The sequence below is a fragment of the Lichenostomus cassidix genome, chromosome 1, assembly GCF_008360975.1.
Source record: "Lichenostomus cassidix isolate B80296 chromosome 1, HeHo_3.0, whole genome shotgun sequence".
Taxonomy (NCBI): Eukaryota; Metazoa; Chordata; class Aves; order Passeriformes; family Meliphagidae; genus Lichenostomus; species Lichenostomus cassidix.
In genome coordinates, this window is record NC_139479.1 from 49,446,518 (window position 1) to 49,467,134 (window position 20,617).

Consider the following 20,617-nt stretch of genomic DNA (forward strand, 5'->3'; position numbering starts at 1 on the left):
TAGGATTACAAAGCAGCAAAAGGATATGGGGCTTTCATTCAGGGCCTGTTTTGCCCTTAGCCCTGGCTTAACACCCTGAGTCCTGGGACATTCCTGCTGCTGCAGAGGTGGTGACAGCTCTGCCTCTGTCTGGGAGGAATTCCCTAGGCCCAGGCATGAAAAGTGGAGGGCCCTGGGACAGAAAATATAGGACCAGAGAAGCTGCTGCTGTAGGCTAAGGCTGCTGGGGCTAGAGGTGCCCAGAAGTCTTTGGAGAAGATGCCTCATTCCTTTTCCATGGTCCAAAGAAGGCACTGGCACTTGATAACTTGAAGATATCACTGCAACAGAAGAAACCAGAAGAAAAGCAGTATCTATCTAAAAAAGCCTTTACTAATCGTCCTTTGTCATCTAAACTTGCACTGGAATCAAATATTTTGAAAGTATCATTGGATCATTTTAGTTGCAAAATACTCTAAGATCACTGAATCCAATCACTGCCAAGTCCACCAATGAAGTCCAGTATGTCCCTAAGCACCACGTCTTTTAAATGGTGCTAGGGGTGGAGGTAGTCACTTCCCTGGGCAGCCTTTTGGTGAAGAAATTTTCTGTAATATCCAATTTAAACCTCCCCTAGGGCAACTTGAGGCCATTTCCTCTTGTCCTATCGCTTGTTATGTGGGAGAAGAAGCCAACCCTTTGTGGCTACAACCTCCTTTCAGGTAGTTGTGGCTCTGCAGAGGGGGCTGTGCTGCAGTTCTGGGAAGCCAATGGGCTTGGCAGCAGTGATATGGCAGTGCTACCACCCCAGAATCACCTCAGCCACTGAACCAAAGGCAGAATGGAAAATGGCCTCTGCACAGGCTTTGGGGAGCTGCTCCTCTGGCACGTGTACAGCGTCTCTCCCTTCTGCAGGGCACTGTGTCTGCAACAGCAGCAGCTCAGGGGGAGAGCAGCTGGGTAGGACAGGGACTCAGTCTCAGCAGCTGAATGATGATGTCTCAGGGCAAAAAGTTATTGATATTTTATGTAAAGCACATCTGACTTCTCGTGATTTCACTATTGCCATGCAAGGCCTGAGGTGGAAGCTCATATTATTGCCAATACTTTTTCCACAGGTTTTGACACAGCAAGAACTGGAAATACCCAATATCAATACCAGATACCCAAGGTTTCTAGCTTTCTTTGCAAAAACAGGGTGTAATGTGCTGAAGAGGGAGTGTCAGTCTTTGGCTTTCTTAAATTTCCTGGCTATTGTTGATTTATATCAGATCCTTACAGCTATTTAAACACAATGTTTTGTTGGTATTTCCTTAGTAAAATGAGTGAAAGGGATGACATATTTCATGGAAGCTTATGTATGTATTCTTCTCAGAAAGACCCAAAGGGTTCTTTTGGCATCAGCACGTCCATTAGGCAATTGTTGTTGAGATGCATAATATGTACCAGGTAGACTTTGTGGCTCCTAGAAATTTGTCATGCTGTCTTCCTTTAAGCAGATATCCATAGTATTTTGTCCATGGCCTATATGCAAAGTTCAGTTTAGTTATACTATACACCAAACCATGCCACATAAAACTCTCAGGTCTCTCTTATAAAACACTTGCCATGTGTGGAAAAATTCTGTACCAAATTATATTTTACAAGTTTTCATGCATGCTCATTTAGATGATTTATTACCCTCACAAGAAAAGATCTTTCAAAGCTCCAAAAGGAAGCATATACCATATGATTACTGCCAGTGCTTACTTCTAATTAAACCTGTCCTGAAATAAAACAACAACAAAGAGTATATGAAAATAAGTACCTTCAGAGTCATTATGCTAATTCTTTTATTTCTTTGCTCTTACTAGAAGCCAGTGACAATTCTAAGAGCAACTCACAAGGACATTCCTTTTTATCAGTTCGCACTTGGTCTAAACTAATGGTCCTTCCACTTTTTTTTTTTTTTTCAAAGTGGTGATAAAAGCACTGAGATCTGCAGGTGAGAGCTGAGTTCAAAGCTCTGCCTTGGTGGCTGGAGACAGCAGAATCCAGGTAGCAGCCTGGGACCTCTCTTATGGAGCACTCTTATCACTCCCAGTGGCAGTGACACTCCTCATGCTACATTGATTTAGCCAGGGGAAAGGCAGGAGTTCAGTCCAGCCTCAGGGTCTCAAAAGCAGGAAGGGCAAACCACAGCAAGGCTGGATGGACAGAAAGTAGACCACAGTAAAGCTTCTTTGGACTTCTGTCTTGCTCACCTGCAAAATGCTCTTTTCCAGAAGAGCAGATTCTTCCTCTGAAGAGCACCAGCTTTCAGTTCAGATCCTTGCGTGTGTAACTTAAAAATGTCCCCATCAAACTCCAAGTGGCATTTACAAGGACAGCAATGGGTTGATGCTGTGCAGTGTCCTCCCTGGCTACCTACAAGGTTTGCAATGATTACTATAAATTATGGGAGTATTTCTGATTTGAAGAGTACAGCAACCTTTCTTTTCTATACCCAGATCATGTCATTACCCCTCACTGGTAGCATCACCAAATCATTAAGCTCACATTATTATGTGTTTCTTGAACCCAAGCCATTTCCATGGCAAGTCAAAAAAAAAGTCCAAAAATAGTAAGACACTGAAAATGTGGGGAAAGTCTTTATATTTCAGACATCTTTTCTTCTTAAGCTGTTTTAGTTTTTCCTCTTCATAATACTAGAATTGAGATTTTTTTTTCCCCTCACCAATTAATTCTGCTTTGGTTCAGGATGTGCAAATAAATTACTGGAAATGTTGTAATAGCAACTTCTCAGAGTCTAAACCAGAGTTTTACTAAACAAAGTAAAACCCAAGCTATTACAGAATATATATAGCAGCTACAAAGAAGATGCTGCTTTGACTTGAAGGTCCAATAAAAATATGTTTTTCTTACTGAAAGATAATAGCAAAAGATAGTACCAGCTGAGAAAAAAAATCACTTGAATGATAGAGAAATACTGATCTCTAATTCTAAAACTCATGCACACACACACTCTCACACACACACAAGAGTGGGGAGGTGGGTTGTTCCGTTTTTGTACATGAAGATTTTTCTTTTCCTAAATTGAGCAGTATGAATCCCCAACCATATGTCATAGCCGAAACCTCAAATAAAAGTTGCATGGGTTAAATTGATACGTTATTACAAGTTAAATAACCAGAGGGGAGTATTAGTCAAAAGCTTGCTCCTACCAAAGATTTGATATATAGTTTCTGAGAAAAAAAAAAAGAGACTGCTCAATTCTGAAACAGGCCCTGGAGACATTTGGATATTATCTAATAGGAAGAGGGTTTCTCCTGGAACAGACCACAGTGCAAGAGAGGGACTGAGCAGGATGAAAAAGACTCCAACAGCAGAAGCACAAGGTAGTATCTATCATTCCACCCTTTTCATTTCCCAGCCAGACATATGGCTGAATCTTGTAATTTAAATGCAGATTATCTGTCCCAGCAGGAGTGCCTGAACATCCTGGAACCAGTGTCACATTTCAGTACGGGTGTCAGTGACTGTTTCATGTTGCATAATTTCAAAATATTTTGTTCTCTACCAAATTTAAATATTTTTTATGCTTTTAAAGGATGGGTCCCCTTTCTACAGATGCTTTTTACTCTTTTAAGGGGTAAAGCATTCATCACTGTTTTTCTGTGCTACCTGAAAGCTAGTTTGTCTCCTATTTACACAGGAGGAATGAATTTCTCCATTTACAGCACCAGGATGGCTGAACGCCAGAGAGTTTCACCCCTCGGCCTGGGATGGAGCTGTGGTGTACAATGCACAGGGGCAAGCTGGATGCCAATGGCCTTTTGATACAGACACAACATTTAGTTGTGTAAACATGGGTTTTGTGGAAAATCAAAGTCAGTAGATATTTGGCTATAGGTATATAGGTGTTACCACATGAAATTTTATTTTTGAGGAGCAGGCATTAATAGCATATGCACCTTTCAAAATTATACTGGGACTTGGACAAAACCCACCTGCCTAAATCCCAGGGATCCAGCCTGCCTACTCTCTAGAGCTGTGTAACTCACTTGATGTTTACTCTCCAGGAACATCCTGGTCTGCTGTCAAATCCTTCAAAGAAAAGTTTTGAACCAGCTGAGATGCACCCCAGTGTCAGGAAATGTCCCATGATCTGTCATACTCCAGATGGACCAGACAAGATGCCCAACCTATTCTGAAATTCCCAGAGAGGCCTTAACCTATTGGACTTTGAGTTTGGCTTTCAGAGTCTTCAGTATTTGTCATCTCACCTTGGAAATGGGAAGGTTTCTGAAATATCAGGGTTTTAGGCTGCAGCTCCTTAACACCTGAAAAATGCTTAAATCATGATGTTGGAGAAATTTGTAGAGGGAATAAGCTCTGCTGCTGCTCAAGTTAAGCCACTTTGGTGGTGCAGGAAAGGCTGCATGGGCAGGAGAACAGGGAAGAGAGAGCCTGTCTGCCTCATCAGCTGCACACCTTAGGGGAGGTAGAGATGCTGCAGGTGGTACTGAGTGCTAAGAAGCTCATACAGAAAGACACAGGCATCCCCGCTGTGGCTAGCACAGGTCTTTCCCATGAGAGTTTTTCTCCTGTGTTTTATAAACAAAGATAAAGTTTGGATGTTATTAAAAACAGTGTCTTGAGACTTGGACAGTTCAGGCCTGGCCAATCAGGCCTAGGGGGAGGTTTCTGAATGACCAATCTGGGTGACCTCTGAAAAGTCTATATAAGTTGGAATCAAAATAATAAAGCTCTCTTTTCTCTTGCCATGTTGAGAATCCGGGTTTTTTTCTCTGCTAGCGGCTCAACAGTGACACCCCATAGATACAGTGATGCTATGGCCTGGGAGGTAGTTGATCCCAAGTCACATCCATGTGGGCAACCAGGGCAGAGGTCCAAACATTAGCATGTAATTAGTCACACTGCTAAATTGTTAGTGTGAGTTGGTGCTATTTTGGTACCTGTCACCAGGGGTAAGGCCACATCAGGTCTAGGACTGATGTGAAAAAATCAGTTGCAGCCATGGCAAGGCCTAGGAAATCCCAACTGCTAAGATTCATCTCCCAAGGAAAGGAGAAATTACTTTTAAAAAGGCTACTTTTTAGACTAGTAGCTAGCAGATTACAATATGGGACACAGGAGAACTGACTGGATAATGTAGTGGATAAATAGAATAGGATTCATCCTGAGCACTGCAGAGGAAGCCACACTACACAGCTGAACCTAAAAATCTCATGGTGGACAGAGGAGATAGATAAAAATACACTCTGAACATACCTTGATGGAATACCATTACTTTGTATGTCCAAACAATGCAACTTTTCCTTTAGCTTATGTGTAATGAAAAAAAAATTATTTAAATAGAACTGAATCAAATGGGACACATCCCAGCACAAGAAACATTCAAACTACAGTAAATTTATGTGCAGGGTGAAAGATACATCCCTCAGTCAGCAGTTATTAGATTTATTGTCTAAACTAGTATGTGTGCTGCTGTGAAGAGCAATGGCACATGTAAAAATTTACCACCCTAAGTACATAGAAAAGAAATGACAACCTGAGAAGCTCATGAAAACTTATTTTGAAAAGTCATTGTGATGTCTTCATAAAGGTTCTTTGATTCTACTTCAACTGCATGCTAGAAGAACAAAATCCTTCCTAAAAACTTGCATGCAGGGTGATTAGTGAGCAAAACTAGAGACAAAAGTGAGAAAGGACAAGGTAAGCATTTTTTTTGGGCATTACTCTTCTTCCCACTGAATTTCCAAATGCCTCTTTATCAAAATGTGTTTGATAGAATAGGAATGAAGGATTGTTTCCTCGTTATTTGATGCTCATTAGGAATTGGTAGGAGAGAGCAGATCAGCATTTGACAGCCTTCTTTTACAAGCGTGTTCTTAAAATCTCTCCATTTTACTGAGAGATTTTGATGTGCTCAGTCTCCAAACCCCAGACTTTTAGGTTTGTCTTTGCATGTTTCTGTTTAAAATCTCAACCAAGAAAATCGTCATTTTCTGTGCCTTGTAGGCTTTGATCCTTTGAAAATCTGACTTAATGGATTCTGTCTTTTGCCTCTCACCTTAATAAATGTCTTTAAAAAAAAGCAAAAACAAAAACAAAAAACCCAAACAAATTAATGCCATCAACAACAGTAACAAATGTCCTGCCTGTGAGCACAATTAGTAAGAAAACAGCCTTAGTGGTGTTTAGCCTGCAGACACCAGTGGAGCTCCACAACCATAGATTCTAATTAAGGGATTGACTTTTCAAGAAAGATTAAAATAATGAAATGCATTTAGCTTTGCTAAATGATGACAGGGAGGGAATAGGACAACCCTCAACAACAATAAGGAGATTGTAAACAGCAACAATGGACAAGAGCTGTATAAAGGAAGAGAAAGAATATTTTCCTAGGCACCAAGAATAGTAAGGAATAATGGATGCAGAGATAGAATAAATAAGTTCAATGTCAATTGTTGGTATTCTTATTATATTGCATCTTTTGAATGAACACAGAGATGTTTCTTGTCAAGGATGGATTTAGTAATGACCAAGGAAGATGGAAGGGCTCTGATTACCTCGTTGCCACTGCCAAATGTAATGTCTAGTTTTGTGCTACCCAGGAGAGGCTGTACCACTGCATATCCACTCATCCTGGAAATGCTTGCATCAGGTCTGGTTTCTATGCAGTCTCTGTAGAAATGTTCACCAGAAATAACATTTACAGAATTGCAAACCCACATCATCCTTCAAAGGAGCAGAGGTGAAGCCGCCACCTTGCTGCTGCAGCGAGAGGAGGGCAGCAGTCAGGAAGGCAGCGTGGGCCATAGAGCATGATGTGCCCAAGGATTTGACACTGCATCCAGGGGCAGGAGATGCTCTGTTTCTACCAGGAGCTTGGGTAGATCCTTGGCTCCTCCACTGGAATTGCTTTGTTAGGCATCTAATCAGCTTGGTGAGGAGACAGAAACAAAACTGAAGTCTTCACAGTCTGCTACTGCTGCTCAGCCCTGCTGCAGGAGTTTCTCCTACTTACTTCCAAGAAAGAAACATTTTGGAATTAGAATTGCTCCAAAACCTCTGCGAACACAAAGCTTCTAACACATATTTCAAAATCCAAATTCAACACCATTAAACAGTTCTAGGTTGTCAAGATTCAAGCTCAAGCAGACATCTAGTTGCAGTAAATGCCAGTGCTAACTCATTAAAAACACTGTAGTATAACCCATCGTGGTTTTTGGGTCTTGATAGTAGAAGTATATGTTATTACTGCTGAGAGAAGTAGTGTCTTCAAATTAAGCTGTATTGTGACCATCAAAGCTCTTGTAGAATAGCATAACCACTTCCACTGAAGTCACAGGATCTAGAGGCAGATATGAAGCCAATACACAGCTCTGAGTGTTGAAATTTAGAGATGAATCCAGCAAGACTCAGAGATTGCCTTCTTCCTTTGTCAACTGGGAGCAGTTTCTGATAGTACCCCAAAATGTTTCTTTTCAAACAGAAAAATAATCACCTTTGCCCCTTCCCTACTAATATTAAATGCCCTGCTTTTCCTCCAGCATGCAGGCTCACCAGGTGAACACTTTCCCTCCATTCCATGTGGACAGAGCTGGGAACATGTATGATTTCTAATGTGATGTTTGTACCCAAAAATTCAATTAGAAAGGCAACTGGGAATTATTTTTTGTTCTGCTGCAGAGGATGCAATGCAAGTGTAGCATTACTGTGCCTACCATGCAATTGTGATGGCATGTGATGGCAATGTTTCCAAATTGTACATCCCACAACAAAAGGTCAGCAAGTAACCACTCAGACAGACAGTGTCAGACTTCCTTTCTACCTGACATGCAATCTTCTCAGAAAATGAAGACAGAAATTACTGAGTACATTTGTAAAACATAGAAGGAGGTGTGTGTACAAAACCAATTAAGGAAAGAATTGCTTTTTGCTGCTTTTTTTCCTAGTGCACTGTTTTGGAAATTAACCTCCACATACTAATTAACCTCTGGGTGACTTTATGTAAATTAGATGGCATTCTTTGCTGTATTGCTATGGTAGTGTAAGTGATTTAAAGTGATATAAAGTACTTTAAAGGTAGCAAACAAAGTTTCTTTTTAATGTATTATACTTTACAGATGTTTGAATGATCAGGCTCTCTTGGAATGAGAGATAGGCAAGAGGGACAGATAGATGAGGAAGAGAAAAGGTGAAAAATGATGTGAAAGATCTTGGGAAGTTCACACATTCATGGGCCATATCACCAGCTTAATAAACATGCTCAGGGATGACCACTAACTCAATGTAGATGCTCAAATATAATCTCAGGGTCTAGGCTCATACGTTGAAAATTGATATTAAGGGTGTTAACTGGAGTCCTGGAGCCCGTGGTGATTTTGGAGAAGTAATTTCAGTAGCTCAGAAGTATCACTTAGGAAGCCAGGTAACTGGCTCCCTTATGATTCACAATTAGTTTTCCTGTGTATCTGAGACATCAGGGAACAAAGAGTCTTGCAAAGAAATTCAAGGAAACAGTGCCCAGATTTACTAAGACTGTTGTTATACCTGAAACATTTCAGACCAGACTTAACCTAGGTGACCTGGTGTTACCCATAATTGCCCAAAGCACTTGGGACAGCAGTGACATGAGGAACAACCAAATCAGTGTCAAAAGAGCTTGAATCCATGTGGAAGCCAAGAGTGACTCCTGATACCTACTGAAGTGTTTGATGTGACAATGATACCTGGCCATTATTTTTGTTGTTGGTATTGTTGTTGTTGTTATTCATAACACATATATTAACACATTAGACACTAAAATATGCTTGTTACATGTTGTATTACATGTTGTATTACATGTCATATATGGTCAAGGTACTGATGTGTTGTTAAAAAAAAAAAAGAGCCAATTCAGCTCCTTGGAAAGATGGCTGAGGTGAGAAAGAGAACTAAGCCATGACTATCAACGGCCAAAAACTAACGTCTTGCAAGCCACATGTAGGCTCCTTACATGCGCCAACAGGGGAAATTTTACTATACAACTTCTTTCAGGCTTTCTTCTTGATTAGTTTAAGGGACTCCTTGCTCAGTACTCTGGCTGTGGTGAATTCCAGGCACCTGATTCTCCCCATGACACATACAGAATAAGTATTCCCCACTGCATGGTATAACTTCAGAGCTGGGAGCCTAAAAGTGATGTGCAGTGAAATTCAGTGTTGTCTGTGGATGTAAAGCCAGGTGTCTGGAAGTTTAGCACAGTAGCAGCTACCCTGTAGGTGCACAAATTTTGCTGGATTTACCCTGTCATATGTGAAATGCTCAAACACTTGGAACAATACCAAACAGCTACCTAGTTCTCTGTCTGCATCAAACAGTAGATAGTCAGACTGAGAGATTTACCACAGGGTACTCTGGAGTATGAAAAGGAAAATCTCAGAGAAGTACTAAGGGGAAATGATATCATTAATTATATCAGAATGGCATTAGACAACTTTGCATTTTGTTATTAGCTGGGGGAGTGAGTTTTCAGTACGATGGAGAGGAAGACATGGTGATAGCCCTGATGATGAGGTATGTTGTCCTCGGGGCATTCTGACCATCAAAGTCTCCCCAGTTACTCTACTGGGAGGGCAACCTCCTTAACATCTCCCCTCCACCCACACTTTTCCCAATACACTTGTTCCTGGGTGAAACAAGGGCTATGCCAAATTCTGAAAGACATCGAGGCGGTATCTGAGATGCTGTTTCCCTTTGCTCCCTCCATTTTGCCAAAAGAGGCATTCAGTTGGCAGAACCTTTGGCACAGCAGCACCAAGGCTGCCAGCAGGGCACTATCCACAAGTAGCAGTCATTCACTCCATAGCACACATTCAAACCTCCACCCATTGCAGCCAGCATTTATTTGTGTCTTGGTCAGAAAGCCAGGTTCCATCCTGGCTCCACTATGTGAAAGATGAGTGGAGGTTTCTGAGGCTGAGGCATGGTGACGCCTCGCAATCAGCCCCAGGTTTTCCAGGTTCAGCGTAACTTTGCACTGCTACAAGAGACATGGCAAAGACACGATGGCATAGGAGAGGCACGCATAATAATGCTTTGGAAATGAAAAGAAAGCTTGTTCAGAGCAAAAACGCAGAGATTAAGGAAAAGGACAGAGCTGCCTTTTCTCTCTACCCCACGGCTGGCCTCATGCTCTGGTGTGTTTCCATGGAGGCTGTTGCTGTCACTACATGGCTCACGCTGGAGTGTCACATTGGATGGGGGCCAGCTCAACAAGAAAAATAAAGTGAGTTTTTAAGAGGTAATGTGGTAAATGTTCTTCTCAGTCTGGCTACCAATATGTGCTGTCTAGCCTGAGGCATGCAGCACATATGGGTGAAGCTACTGAAGTTTGGTACTCTTAACTTCTTGAGTCTCTTTTTACAAAACCAAAGGAGATGCATTAGACTTATTGAGAAGATTATAAAAAAAAACAGGTATGGAAAAGCAAAGCCGAGTGATCTGATCACAACAGACTTCCACTGCCCATTTTTCAACTCTTATTCTGGGGTTTACAGGCTCTTCTGCATACTGGGTGATTTTCCCTGCTGCTTAGGCACCAGCAGAGTGAGCAGATGTTCACAGCAGCAGACAGCCAGGATAGCAAAGCGCCCTGGCCATGCTGATAGGGCCCAGGCAGGTGACAGTGTCCAGGGCAGCAGCAGATGCTGGCATTCGGGCCACCTGCCTGGGGCAACTGTAAGGGTAGTCCTGTCCTCCCACTATTCCAGCAGCTGCTGGAGGAGGTAGCCTGGCTCCAGCTCCTCCTTCTGTCAGGGAAATTCAATTTTACCTCCACTGCTGAGGTCCAAATGAGTTCTGGTGCTAAGTGCTCTGCAGAGAATTTGGCCAGCCCATTTGGGACGGCTGTGGTAGACGGGGTAACTTTTCTAGCAAAGCCAAACATAGGTGATGTCTGCTCTTCAGAAATCTGCTCCTCTCTCACTTACGGTCTGTCAAGACACTTCAGCAGTCATTTTTTGGTGTGCCCCTGGGCTTCTGGGAGAGCATCACAACCTCCTCCTCTTTTTCCCATCTGTCAGCTCAGTAGTGACAATAGGGCAGACTGGAGTTTCTTTCAGCTCATTCGATTTCTATGGTTAGCATTTGCCAAATGCTCAGCCATTTGTAAAAATCATGTCATCAGTTGTCATTAGAAAGAGAATTGATAACTGGTACTTACTGAGCTTTGCAGTCACTCAAACAAATTCATTCTCTTAGTTCAAAGAACAAAAATCATACAAACAAGCCCAGACATTAAATAAGCAATTGCTAGAATACAATGCTTAGATTTTTTCAACTGTTAGATTGATACCCAGTGGCACAACTATGGCTAATAAGCTGTGAAATGCAGCATTTAAAAAACCCCTATAACTCATTAAAAAAAATAATTTACTCATCTGTAATGTGATATGTACAACTGAGTCCAGATAAAGCCTCTTAATGCTTGTGAGTCATCAGCATTCCACATCCAAAAAGCACACTATCCAGAAATCACCATGACCATGGATATGTCCATGATGCTCAGGTGCAAACCCAGGCATTTCAAGCCAATATAATGATGTAACAGAAGAGTTTAAAAGAACCATTTTTTATTTTCAGTCCCAGAATCATAGAATATGATTAGTTGGAAGGGCCCCATCAGGATCAGCAAGTCCAGCTCCCAGCCCTGCACAGGACCATCCACAAAAGCCATACCATGGGCCTGAGAATGCTGCCCAAATGCTTCTTGAACTCAGACAGGTTTGGTGTTGTAACCACTTCCTTGGGGAGTTTGTTCCAGTGCTCAATTGCCCTCTGAGAGACAAACCCTTTTCCTGATACCCAACCTAAACCTCCCTTGACTCAGCTACACGTCAATTCCTTGAGTTCTGTGACTGGTCACAAATGAAGAGATCATTGTCTGCCCCTCTGCTTCCCCTCACAAGGAAGTTGTAACTGCAATGAAGTCTCCCCTCAGTCTCCTCCAGGCTGAACAAACCAAGTGGCCTCAGCTGCTCCTCATAAGGCTTCCCTTCCTGACCCTCACCATCCTCATGGCCCTCCTTTGGATGCTCTCTAATAGCTTAATGTCTTATATTGTGGCGCCAAAACTACACAGAGGACTTGAGGTGAGCCCGCCCCAGTGCAGAGCAGAGTGGGACAATCCCCTCCCTTGCCTGGCTGGCAAGGAGGAATGCTGTATGAGTAAAGAGGAAACATCTAAGTGCTTTTTTATTTGGAGATTTATTCTGTTGGAATTTATTTAACACCTCCATGGAGAACAAAGAACTTTGCTAAATTAAAAATAACTGGGATAAAAACCATAAGTTCTTGAAAATATTTGTTACACCTAAAACTTGTCAAGAAAAGCATGGAAGATTGTTATGATAATACCTGCAAAGAAGATATCCCAAATGTTTTTTGCTGCCTACTAGATGCAAAATCCTTGCCCAGCTGAACATGTTCCTTTGCTTACCTGACTGCAGAACACTCCTTGTTCCTGTGCACTACCCCCAGCTATTTTTGAAACATTTCTTCTGGCTTTGAAACTTCTCTTCCAGGTCTTTAACATGCAGAACTTCTTTTGGAGCCTATGGAACCCATGCACAGGGAACAAACTGGACTTCAGTTTTACAAAGGCACTGTGGAACACAAAATTACCAGGAGCCATAGAGAACACAACACAGTGGGAGTTAGAGGGAAAATTGGGAAAGATTGCCCAGTACTACGTCTCTATCTTACCAAAAGAAATGTGGTAGCTCCAATGTTTATGTGACAATACTGTATGCCTCTCTTTATAAAGCAGTTTAAGGCATGACGCCTTTTTTTCTTTTGTCTCCTAAACAACCAAACAACACAGTATTTAATAGAAGGAGCTGAGATCATGGAATTGAACATAGACCTTAAAATGATGTAAGAAATTTTATTAGGATGATATTCAGGTTCATAAATTCAGCTACAAACTACATTGTTTTCAAATGAAAATCCAGAGCAATCCATTCCATTCACAGGCATTGCATTGACATGGTGTTCAGAGCCAGGAAGCGCTCATCTCCATTTTTTTTTTTTAAATGTGTTAACCAGACATTGTAGACATGCCCAAAACAAAACCTTCCCCAGAACATGCCCTTTGATGATTTCCTACTCCTATTAACTTTTGCCAGTCTTAGATTATACTAAATAAAGAACTGTTCCTCCTGCTCTTCTGGATCTTGAATAAGATCATAACCCTTTAAGGGCTCTTGCTAAAAGAAGACAAGTTTAAAATGAAAAAAAAAAAAAAAGCATGATCTAAGTCCAAGGTTATAAAAAGGGCACAGAGCTTTTGGATCATGGGAATCAAGCATTTATACTGTGTGGCCCCACTTTCCTAGAATATGTCTTGGCCACATTGCTAGTCCAAACCTGGCAAATTGAATATTTTGATCTCTGTTCCTAGAGGAAAACATGCACCTATTAATTATATCAGATTATAATTTTTCCTCTCTTGTTTAGTGTAACTGAACTACTCTCCATTACATACTTTATTGCATCAGAGAGGCTGCATTGTGTACACTAACACTGCCATTTATTGCACTGAGCTAGGTTGCATATTTTGGGGGGGGTTTGATGAGAGTGGGCTGAAGGGAAGATTTTCTGATACTTAAGAACAAACAATTAGTTTATATGAAATACAGAAAAAAATACAAATACAGTGTCCAAAAGCTCCAATGTTCATACCTAAGGAATAGAACTGCTGATGTTTGAGTGAGTCCCATGAAAGACAACTTCCACGTTTTAGATTGACTGTTTTGGTTAATGGCCACCTAGGAGTTGACTATAAAGCTCAGCATTTGATGGCAGAGTGCCATGAATGTTGAAATACTTCATAAGTAGATATAAGGAAACAGAAGGTGATGTCCTGGCCCAAAAGAGTCTGTACTCTTGTGCTTGATAAAGTAGCAAGGTCCACATATTCATGTTGAGCTTAACACCAGTTTGAATGGAGAAAGAGTGGAGGAAGCGTTTGGCAGATGGTCATAGGCTGGAGTGCAAGACAGCAACCATACCTGAAAGGCTGTTTCTGCTGATGTGGTCAATTCCTTGGCAAAGAAATCACGTTTATTTGCCTCTATCCAAAAGGGAAGGCTTGTGAAAGGAATTAGTAATACAATCCCTCAGCTGTAGGTATTTGAATTGATTATCTGTCAACCCAAAGGTTTCTCTAAGTTCAGCAAATGAACACAATCTGTCTTCTAAAATGCATCATGTAATTTGTTAAAGCTTTTGTCTAACCATGCATCCCAAATAAAAATTCATTTAGGCTTTGGTTTGGGTAGTAAGGCTGAATTCTTTTTTTTTTTTTTGGTGTTGTTTATTTGAGTTAGAAAATTGAATACAATCTAAAATGGAATAAAGAATAGGTAACTTAAGTGATTTTTTTTTATAACTGGTGTTAATTTAAATTACAAAACTTCTCAATATTCAGCACATTACTGATATATTTTTATGATATTTTAATGATTTATATTGATGTATTTTATTTAATTTTATTATTTTTATGTCTTATAGGCACACATTGTTAAACTATGTTATTGATTTTCTGTTTTCTTTTGTTCTGAGGTTCCAGTGTGCTCTCTGCTGGTGGTGCCATTCCCCATTTTTAAAAATTATTGGCTATTAATAAAAAAATAACAATGCGGGTTTAAGGTAGAATTTGCTAAATTGCTAAATTACTTTGAAGAGTATTATTTATTCACACATGGATTAGGATCTAAGACAAAATTATAAAACAAATAAGACAATGAAGAAAATTTTGTATCAGTGGAGGACAAATACAAGAGAGATGAGACGCTGAGGAACATTAAGGGGAGATTTTATAGTACTTTCCTTTTGTTAAGTTTTAGGAAACTTCATTAGGGGATGAACAGCTACAGGAAGACTGGAGCCATCTGATATTGTAAGCGGTGTGACTCAATAAAAGTGATTCAATAGTACTGCTCTGTAGGTAATAGGGCAGAATTGGAGAAGGGCTACGAAAAAAGTCTAAAATCTAAACACACAGTCTAAAAAATAAACACACTTGTTGAGCCTCAGAAAAAACAAGCAACCAAAAATGGTCAATGGGCTGATTTGTTCTCCTGTCTTCAAAAGTATGATTTTCTAATTTTAGGATAATATATGGCAATACACTGCTAAGGTTCCCATTTCAAAATTTAGGACTGTGTTTCTGAAAAAATGGCACGCTGAAAAGTCCCATTGATTCATATGGAATATAATTAAAGTTTCTTCTTTCAAGGGGAAAAAAAGAAACAAGTATTGAGAAATACTAAATACTTGCCATGTATTTCTTTGTTAAAATGTAAGCCAGAACATTTTCAAACAGACAGTGTATGCTCAGCTTTGTTAAGCTCGGTAAGACTGGAAACAGAGGGGTCAGGTGTATGGAGTGAGCCAAGATGGTGATTTAGTAGGACAGGTTTTCCATAAAAGCATGTGATTGAGAACTACATTTCTCTATAAATCTGTGTTATATATCAAATACTAATGTGTAATATCCCTACTTCTGTATCAATCTATTGATATATAATCATGTAATACATTCCTCTTGCAAATGTAGCCACATATTTTTTTGCTTTAGATACTGCCCTGCAAATTCATGTATATAGGTAATAGTTTTTAGTAGCAGGCAATAGACCATGTAAACAGCCAACATAGCACATAATGAAGCTCATGAAGAATAAATTTTATCACCCAATGTCAGTCAGCCAACCCTTCTTCTAAATGATTTCTTTAGATATGTTACATAAATGTATAAAATATTTCTAAGTATGACAAAATAAATATTGATGTTTTAAAATATTTTATCTGAAATTCAATGGAAATGAGCTTTGTCTTTTTGTCAGAGCACAGAAATGTATGTAATGTGATGTTTCTCCGTTACACACCTTATCACACTGTCTACATGCAATCTTCTTCTTGCTATCACTATTCATTTTTCATGTGCCAAGTATTCATTAATCCTTTAACCTCGGTAGGTAGAAACCAGTTTTTCTCTGCAGAACACTCAGAGCTCCCTGTTCCAAGTGCTTAAGAAGGATGAATGTTGTTAATACTCATGTTTTTTTATTGATAAATCTGAATATAAGCTATGCATCTGTCCAGGGAATGTTTCCAGATGTCTTCTATAGTAGCCTGCTTCCTATGGGATCGCATATTTTATCTTTTAAAACAAGTGTTACAACGTTAACTTTTGACTTGGGTGAAATCTAATGAATCACATATGTAACTTACCAGGAGTAGCTGGAGCTGGTTCTGATCTAAACTACTAGTGTAAGGAAATATGTTGCTTGGGTCATTAGACTGTATTTTAACTCTCTGCTCACTTTTCTCCAAAGAAAATGATTACATTAGAGGCAACATTAAAACAGCAAATCACACCTGAACCCCTTTATCGCTTGTTGAGACATATATTTCTGCTTATAGCCATTTTAACATTTCTTATTTACTATTCTGCCTTTTGGTTTTTTTTTTTTTCCTTTTTTACCTTGTGGAAATAGAGGTAAGATGCAGGGACAAGTCGTGAAGGGTTATGTTACCCAAACCATTTATGCCAAGAGGTGGCAAACAACCATTACAGGGAGAACACTGGAAAGCAATCAGATGATGTATTTCTGGCAGCTGGCATGAAATCCTCTATGGGAACAAACATTGGTTCTGATTCTTCTGGCTTCCTCAGTAAATATTGTGCTGTGCAGCAAATATGAGTTTGTATTTACTGAAAGTAATAGCGTTTTAGCAGTAATTATTTACCTGTGCTCTGCCTGGCTTTCTGTGTAAATACAAAGACTGTATGGGCATTTACAAACACCCTCACACGACAGGCCAACCTCCTAGACAAGGGATCCATCCCTCTTTTTGATTTTTTTTTACCAAATTATTATTATGACTAGGACCCTCAAGAACTGTTGAGCTGACTGTGGATTTGAGAGAATGAGGGGTGCAACTCATAAAGAACTTACTGTTTTCTACCTGCTCTGACCATGGCTTCTGTCAGGGGCCAGCACAGCACCCTGATTATTCACATGGCTATTAAGCTTTCTGAAACTGAATGGCCCCCGACCATTGCCCAGAAACCATCTGAGCAGGCAGGGCTGATCAAAGCTCACCTGCGCTCCGGCCACACCGTGTTTACTTCACGCAACACAAACCACAGGGGAGGAGGCAGAAAACAGCCACATCAGCTTTACATTAACAAAAGGCTCTCCAAGGCAAGAGAATCCCTAGGTAACCTGTCAGGCCAGCTTAATAGCTTCAATACTGCTTAGGCATTGACTGGGATCTTTCCACCAAAATATTTCACGGTGTAAACACGTGTAAGAATGCTTCTGAAAAGAAACAGAGATTTGCTTCTTAAGGTTTAACGCTAACTTTAGGTTTATATTTTATTCCCCAAGGTTCTGAAAGTTCGTCTTTTAAAACGTTAATGTAACGAAAACTATGTTTTAAACAAACTTTAAGATTTTGAAACCTGTTCCTCTGCATGTTGTTATTAAAACCTTTACAACCCAGTATGCGCAACCCCTGCGTGAGAAAAATCTTCCCCATAAAGGAAGTTCTCAGTTTGCAGGGGCGCGACTCGGGCTCACAAGCACTGACAAAAAAAAAACCAAAACCACAACCCCACGCCTCGCATACTTCTCACGAGCTGCAGTCTGGCTGTGCCAAAGAAACAAAATACACGAGAACAGAAAGGTTGGCAGCACTCAGCCCCAGGTAACTGCGGGGCTCGGCCAGCCAGACCCTCCGGCGGCGCGGCCCTGGGGCTGCCACATCGCACGGTGTGTCCTTCCCGCCGGGACGCCCCTCAGTGTCGCGACCGCGTGTCCCGCCCGGGGCCCCTTCAGCGCTGCTACCGCCCGCGCCGTCCCCTCGGGGCTCCCCTCAGCTCCCCACCGCCTTGTCCCCCCGGGGCTCCCCGAGGCGTCCCCTCGGCGCTCCCACAGCCCCGTTCTCCCGCCGGGCTGCCCCACGGCCCCGCACGCCGCTGAGCCTCCCCGGGCGCCTCCCCACCCCGCCCCGCCTCGGCGCCCCCCCGCCCCGGGCCTCCCCTCCGCGCCCCCGCTGCCGGCCCCGCCCGGCCCCTCCCCGCGGCGCCCCGCTGCCCTGCCCCTCCCCGCGGCCGGGCCGAGCCGAGCCCGGGGCCGGGAAGGGGAGGCGCGGCCGGGCGTTCCCCTCCCCACCCCCCGGGGCGGGGCGGGCGGCGCACCGGGGCGGCCGCGGGGCGGGGACGCGGCCCCTCCCTCCCTCCCCTCCCTCCGCCCGGCTGCCGGTGGGGGCGGGGACGCGCCGCATGCCAGCGACGCCACCGGCGCCCGCCGTGGCCGGAGCAGGGGCCGGGAGCTGGGGAGGGGGACACCGGTCCGGACCCTTTGTCTGAGCGGCCGGCGGGGTGTCGCGGCGGCCCCACGCGAGGCGAGGCGCGGCGAGGCGGTGCCGGGAGCCTCCACCCCCGGCCCACCCTGCCCGGGCTCATCATGTGACGCGGGTAAGTCGGCGGCGAGCGAGCGCCGCGGCTCCCCGGGCTGCCCCCATTCATTTCCCGGGGACGGCCGCCGGCTGCCTCCGCCGGTGCGGGGTGCGGGTGCGCGGGGCAGTGCCCGGGCAGCGCGGGGCGGGCGGACAGACAGACACAGAGCGGGGACCCTGTGTCAGGGAAGGAAACAGTTTCTTCTCCTGCTCTGCCGCTTCTGCTCAGGTCTGTGCCGATTCCCTTTCTTACCAGGATAAACGGCTAACCGTGTGTGGGTTTTGCTGCTGCTGTCCCAGCCAGCCCTCTATTTAAAAAAACAAACAAACAAAAATCGCTCCTCTACCGAAGTTAAATAATTCTGAAGAAAAGGAGGGGGGGACGCCCTGCCCGCCCGCCGGGGCGAGCCGGGGGTTAACGGCGGTGCCCTCCCTCTCTCCTCCCTCCCCCGCTGCCTCCCTCCCTCCCCCGCTCCATCCATCCCCTCCTCCCTCCTGCCTCCATCCCTCCCGGTGCCCCGGCGGCAGCGACACCGGGCTAGGGTGCTAGGGGCCGGCCCGAACTTTTCCCTCAACTTTCCCGCTGAGGCTTTAGGAGGGGGAAAAAAGGGGTGGGGGTGGTGGTGAAAAGAGCGGTGGGAAGAAATAAAAAGCGATAAGCGGGGAGTGATGAGCAGCGAGCTGGGAGCGCCTAGCCCTTTGTGCTGCCGTCCCCGGGGGGTGTGGGTGGGGGCGGGCGGCCCCCCTGCGCATTCGGGGCTGGGCAGTTAGTACATAAAGGCAAATAGCAAAAAAGTATAAAGTGTAGCGCTCTGTGGAGGGGAAAATCGGAGCGTAACGCCCTGTGGGGGGAAAAACCGGGCTATAACATGCTATGGGGGAAAAAATAAAAACCGAGAGTGTAGTGCTTTATTACCTTCTACAAAAATAATTATCTTCTGTGAAACAAACGCTCGCTGTTGCAGAAGTCGGGAGCTTGGAGAACACACCGCTGGTATTTACATTTAAAGCGTGTGCCCAGAGCGACTGCGGGAGATGGGTTACCCCATGGCATCAGCGTCACCCTGTGAAGCCCTCCTAAAGCTTTCCGCTGCTGGGATGAAATTTCCTCTGGGATGAGATGTGGGCTGCTCTCCGCCTCCCCCAAAATCCTGCACCACCGCTGGTGGTGGGGTTTTGGGGGAGGCGGATAGGAGCTACCAGACGGGTTATTTTTTGTTCCCCACCCCGTGGTTTGCAGGGATGCGATGCTCCGGTCCAGACAGCGGTTTTTGGGTTTTTTTTTCCCGGATCTTGGCGTGGCATTCAGTCTCGCAAACGGGCTTGCGTGGGAAATAAGATGTTTTATGCGCTCAGCGAGGAGGTACGAGCCGTTTCGGTAGGAAGCACTGAAGAGAAGTTCACTTGATCGGGGTCTGTATAGAGCTTGTGAAATCCTGCTAGCTCTTGGCAGCCCCCCTCCCCCTGAGCAAGACAGTAAACTAGTTTATTTTTTTAATTATCCACCATGAGATAAATGGTACTCTTCTCCCTTCCTCGCCCACCCCTTTTTTTGTTTTTTTGCTTTTCACTTTTCGTCTCGCCACGGCAGGTAGATTATTCGCGGTAACTTTGCGAGGCTGCTTTATATAGCGCTGGCATATGGGCTCCATTTTCTGCTCTCTGGTTGGTCTACAACTCTGAAATGCACAGGAACAGCAAAGTGGTCACAGCGTGGGATTAGTGGCTGTGCTGAATAGGTCACAGATGGGGCGATAGGAGCATTTTATTAGTGACGTAAGGCTACATAAACCGAGTCTGTTTTTTTTTTTTTTTTAATATCTTATTCGTGCTGGGGGAGGGGGAGTGTCTTGAATATATTTCTAATGGGACGTAATCAAGTTGAAACCGCTGTCTGCAAGCTGGCATGTCACCTATCGTCACAAACCGACCGCGCATAGCGAAGGGAAACATTGCGGATTTTTTTTTTAATGCCTTTTTATTTTTTTTCCCTTCGCCGTGCTGCCGGAGGCTTTGGCAGCCGCTCTACGCTGCTGCTGGCAGGTGCCCGGGCTGGAGGCTGGTGGATGACATCACCCCCTTGGTGACACCCATGCGCGCCCCTCCCCGGGCCAGC

The 20,617-nt window shown here is 43.5% G+C and overlaps 1 protein-coding gene across 6 annotated transcripts in view; it reads left to right on the plus strand.

Moving 5' to 3' along the window:
• Nucleotides 1-18,291: 18,291 nt before the first annotated feature.
• KLF12 (KLF transcription factor 12) overlaps nucleotides 18,292-20,617 on the plus strand; it is a 235,561-nt gene continuing 233,235 nt past the window's right edge. For 2 of the 6 annotated variants that reach the window (XM_085058374.1, XM_085058408.1), the window contains exon 1: nucleotides 18,292-18,520. Coding sequence is in view for 1 of the 6 variants with exons in the window: in XM_085058366.1 (XP_084914492.1) it covers nucleotides 19,841-19,864 (24 nt within the window). In the remaining 5 variants the exon portion in view is untranslated. Of the gene's footprint in view, nucleotides 18,521-18,544; nucleotides 18,731-19,763; nucleotides 19,865-20,617 lie in introns of those variants that run through there. The other 4 variants (XM_085058416.1, XM_085058382.1, XM_085058390.1 and 1 more) reach the window with 4 other exon arrangements.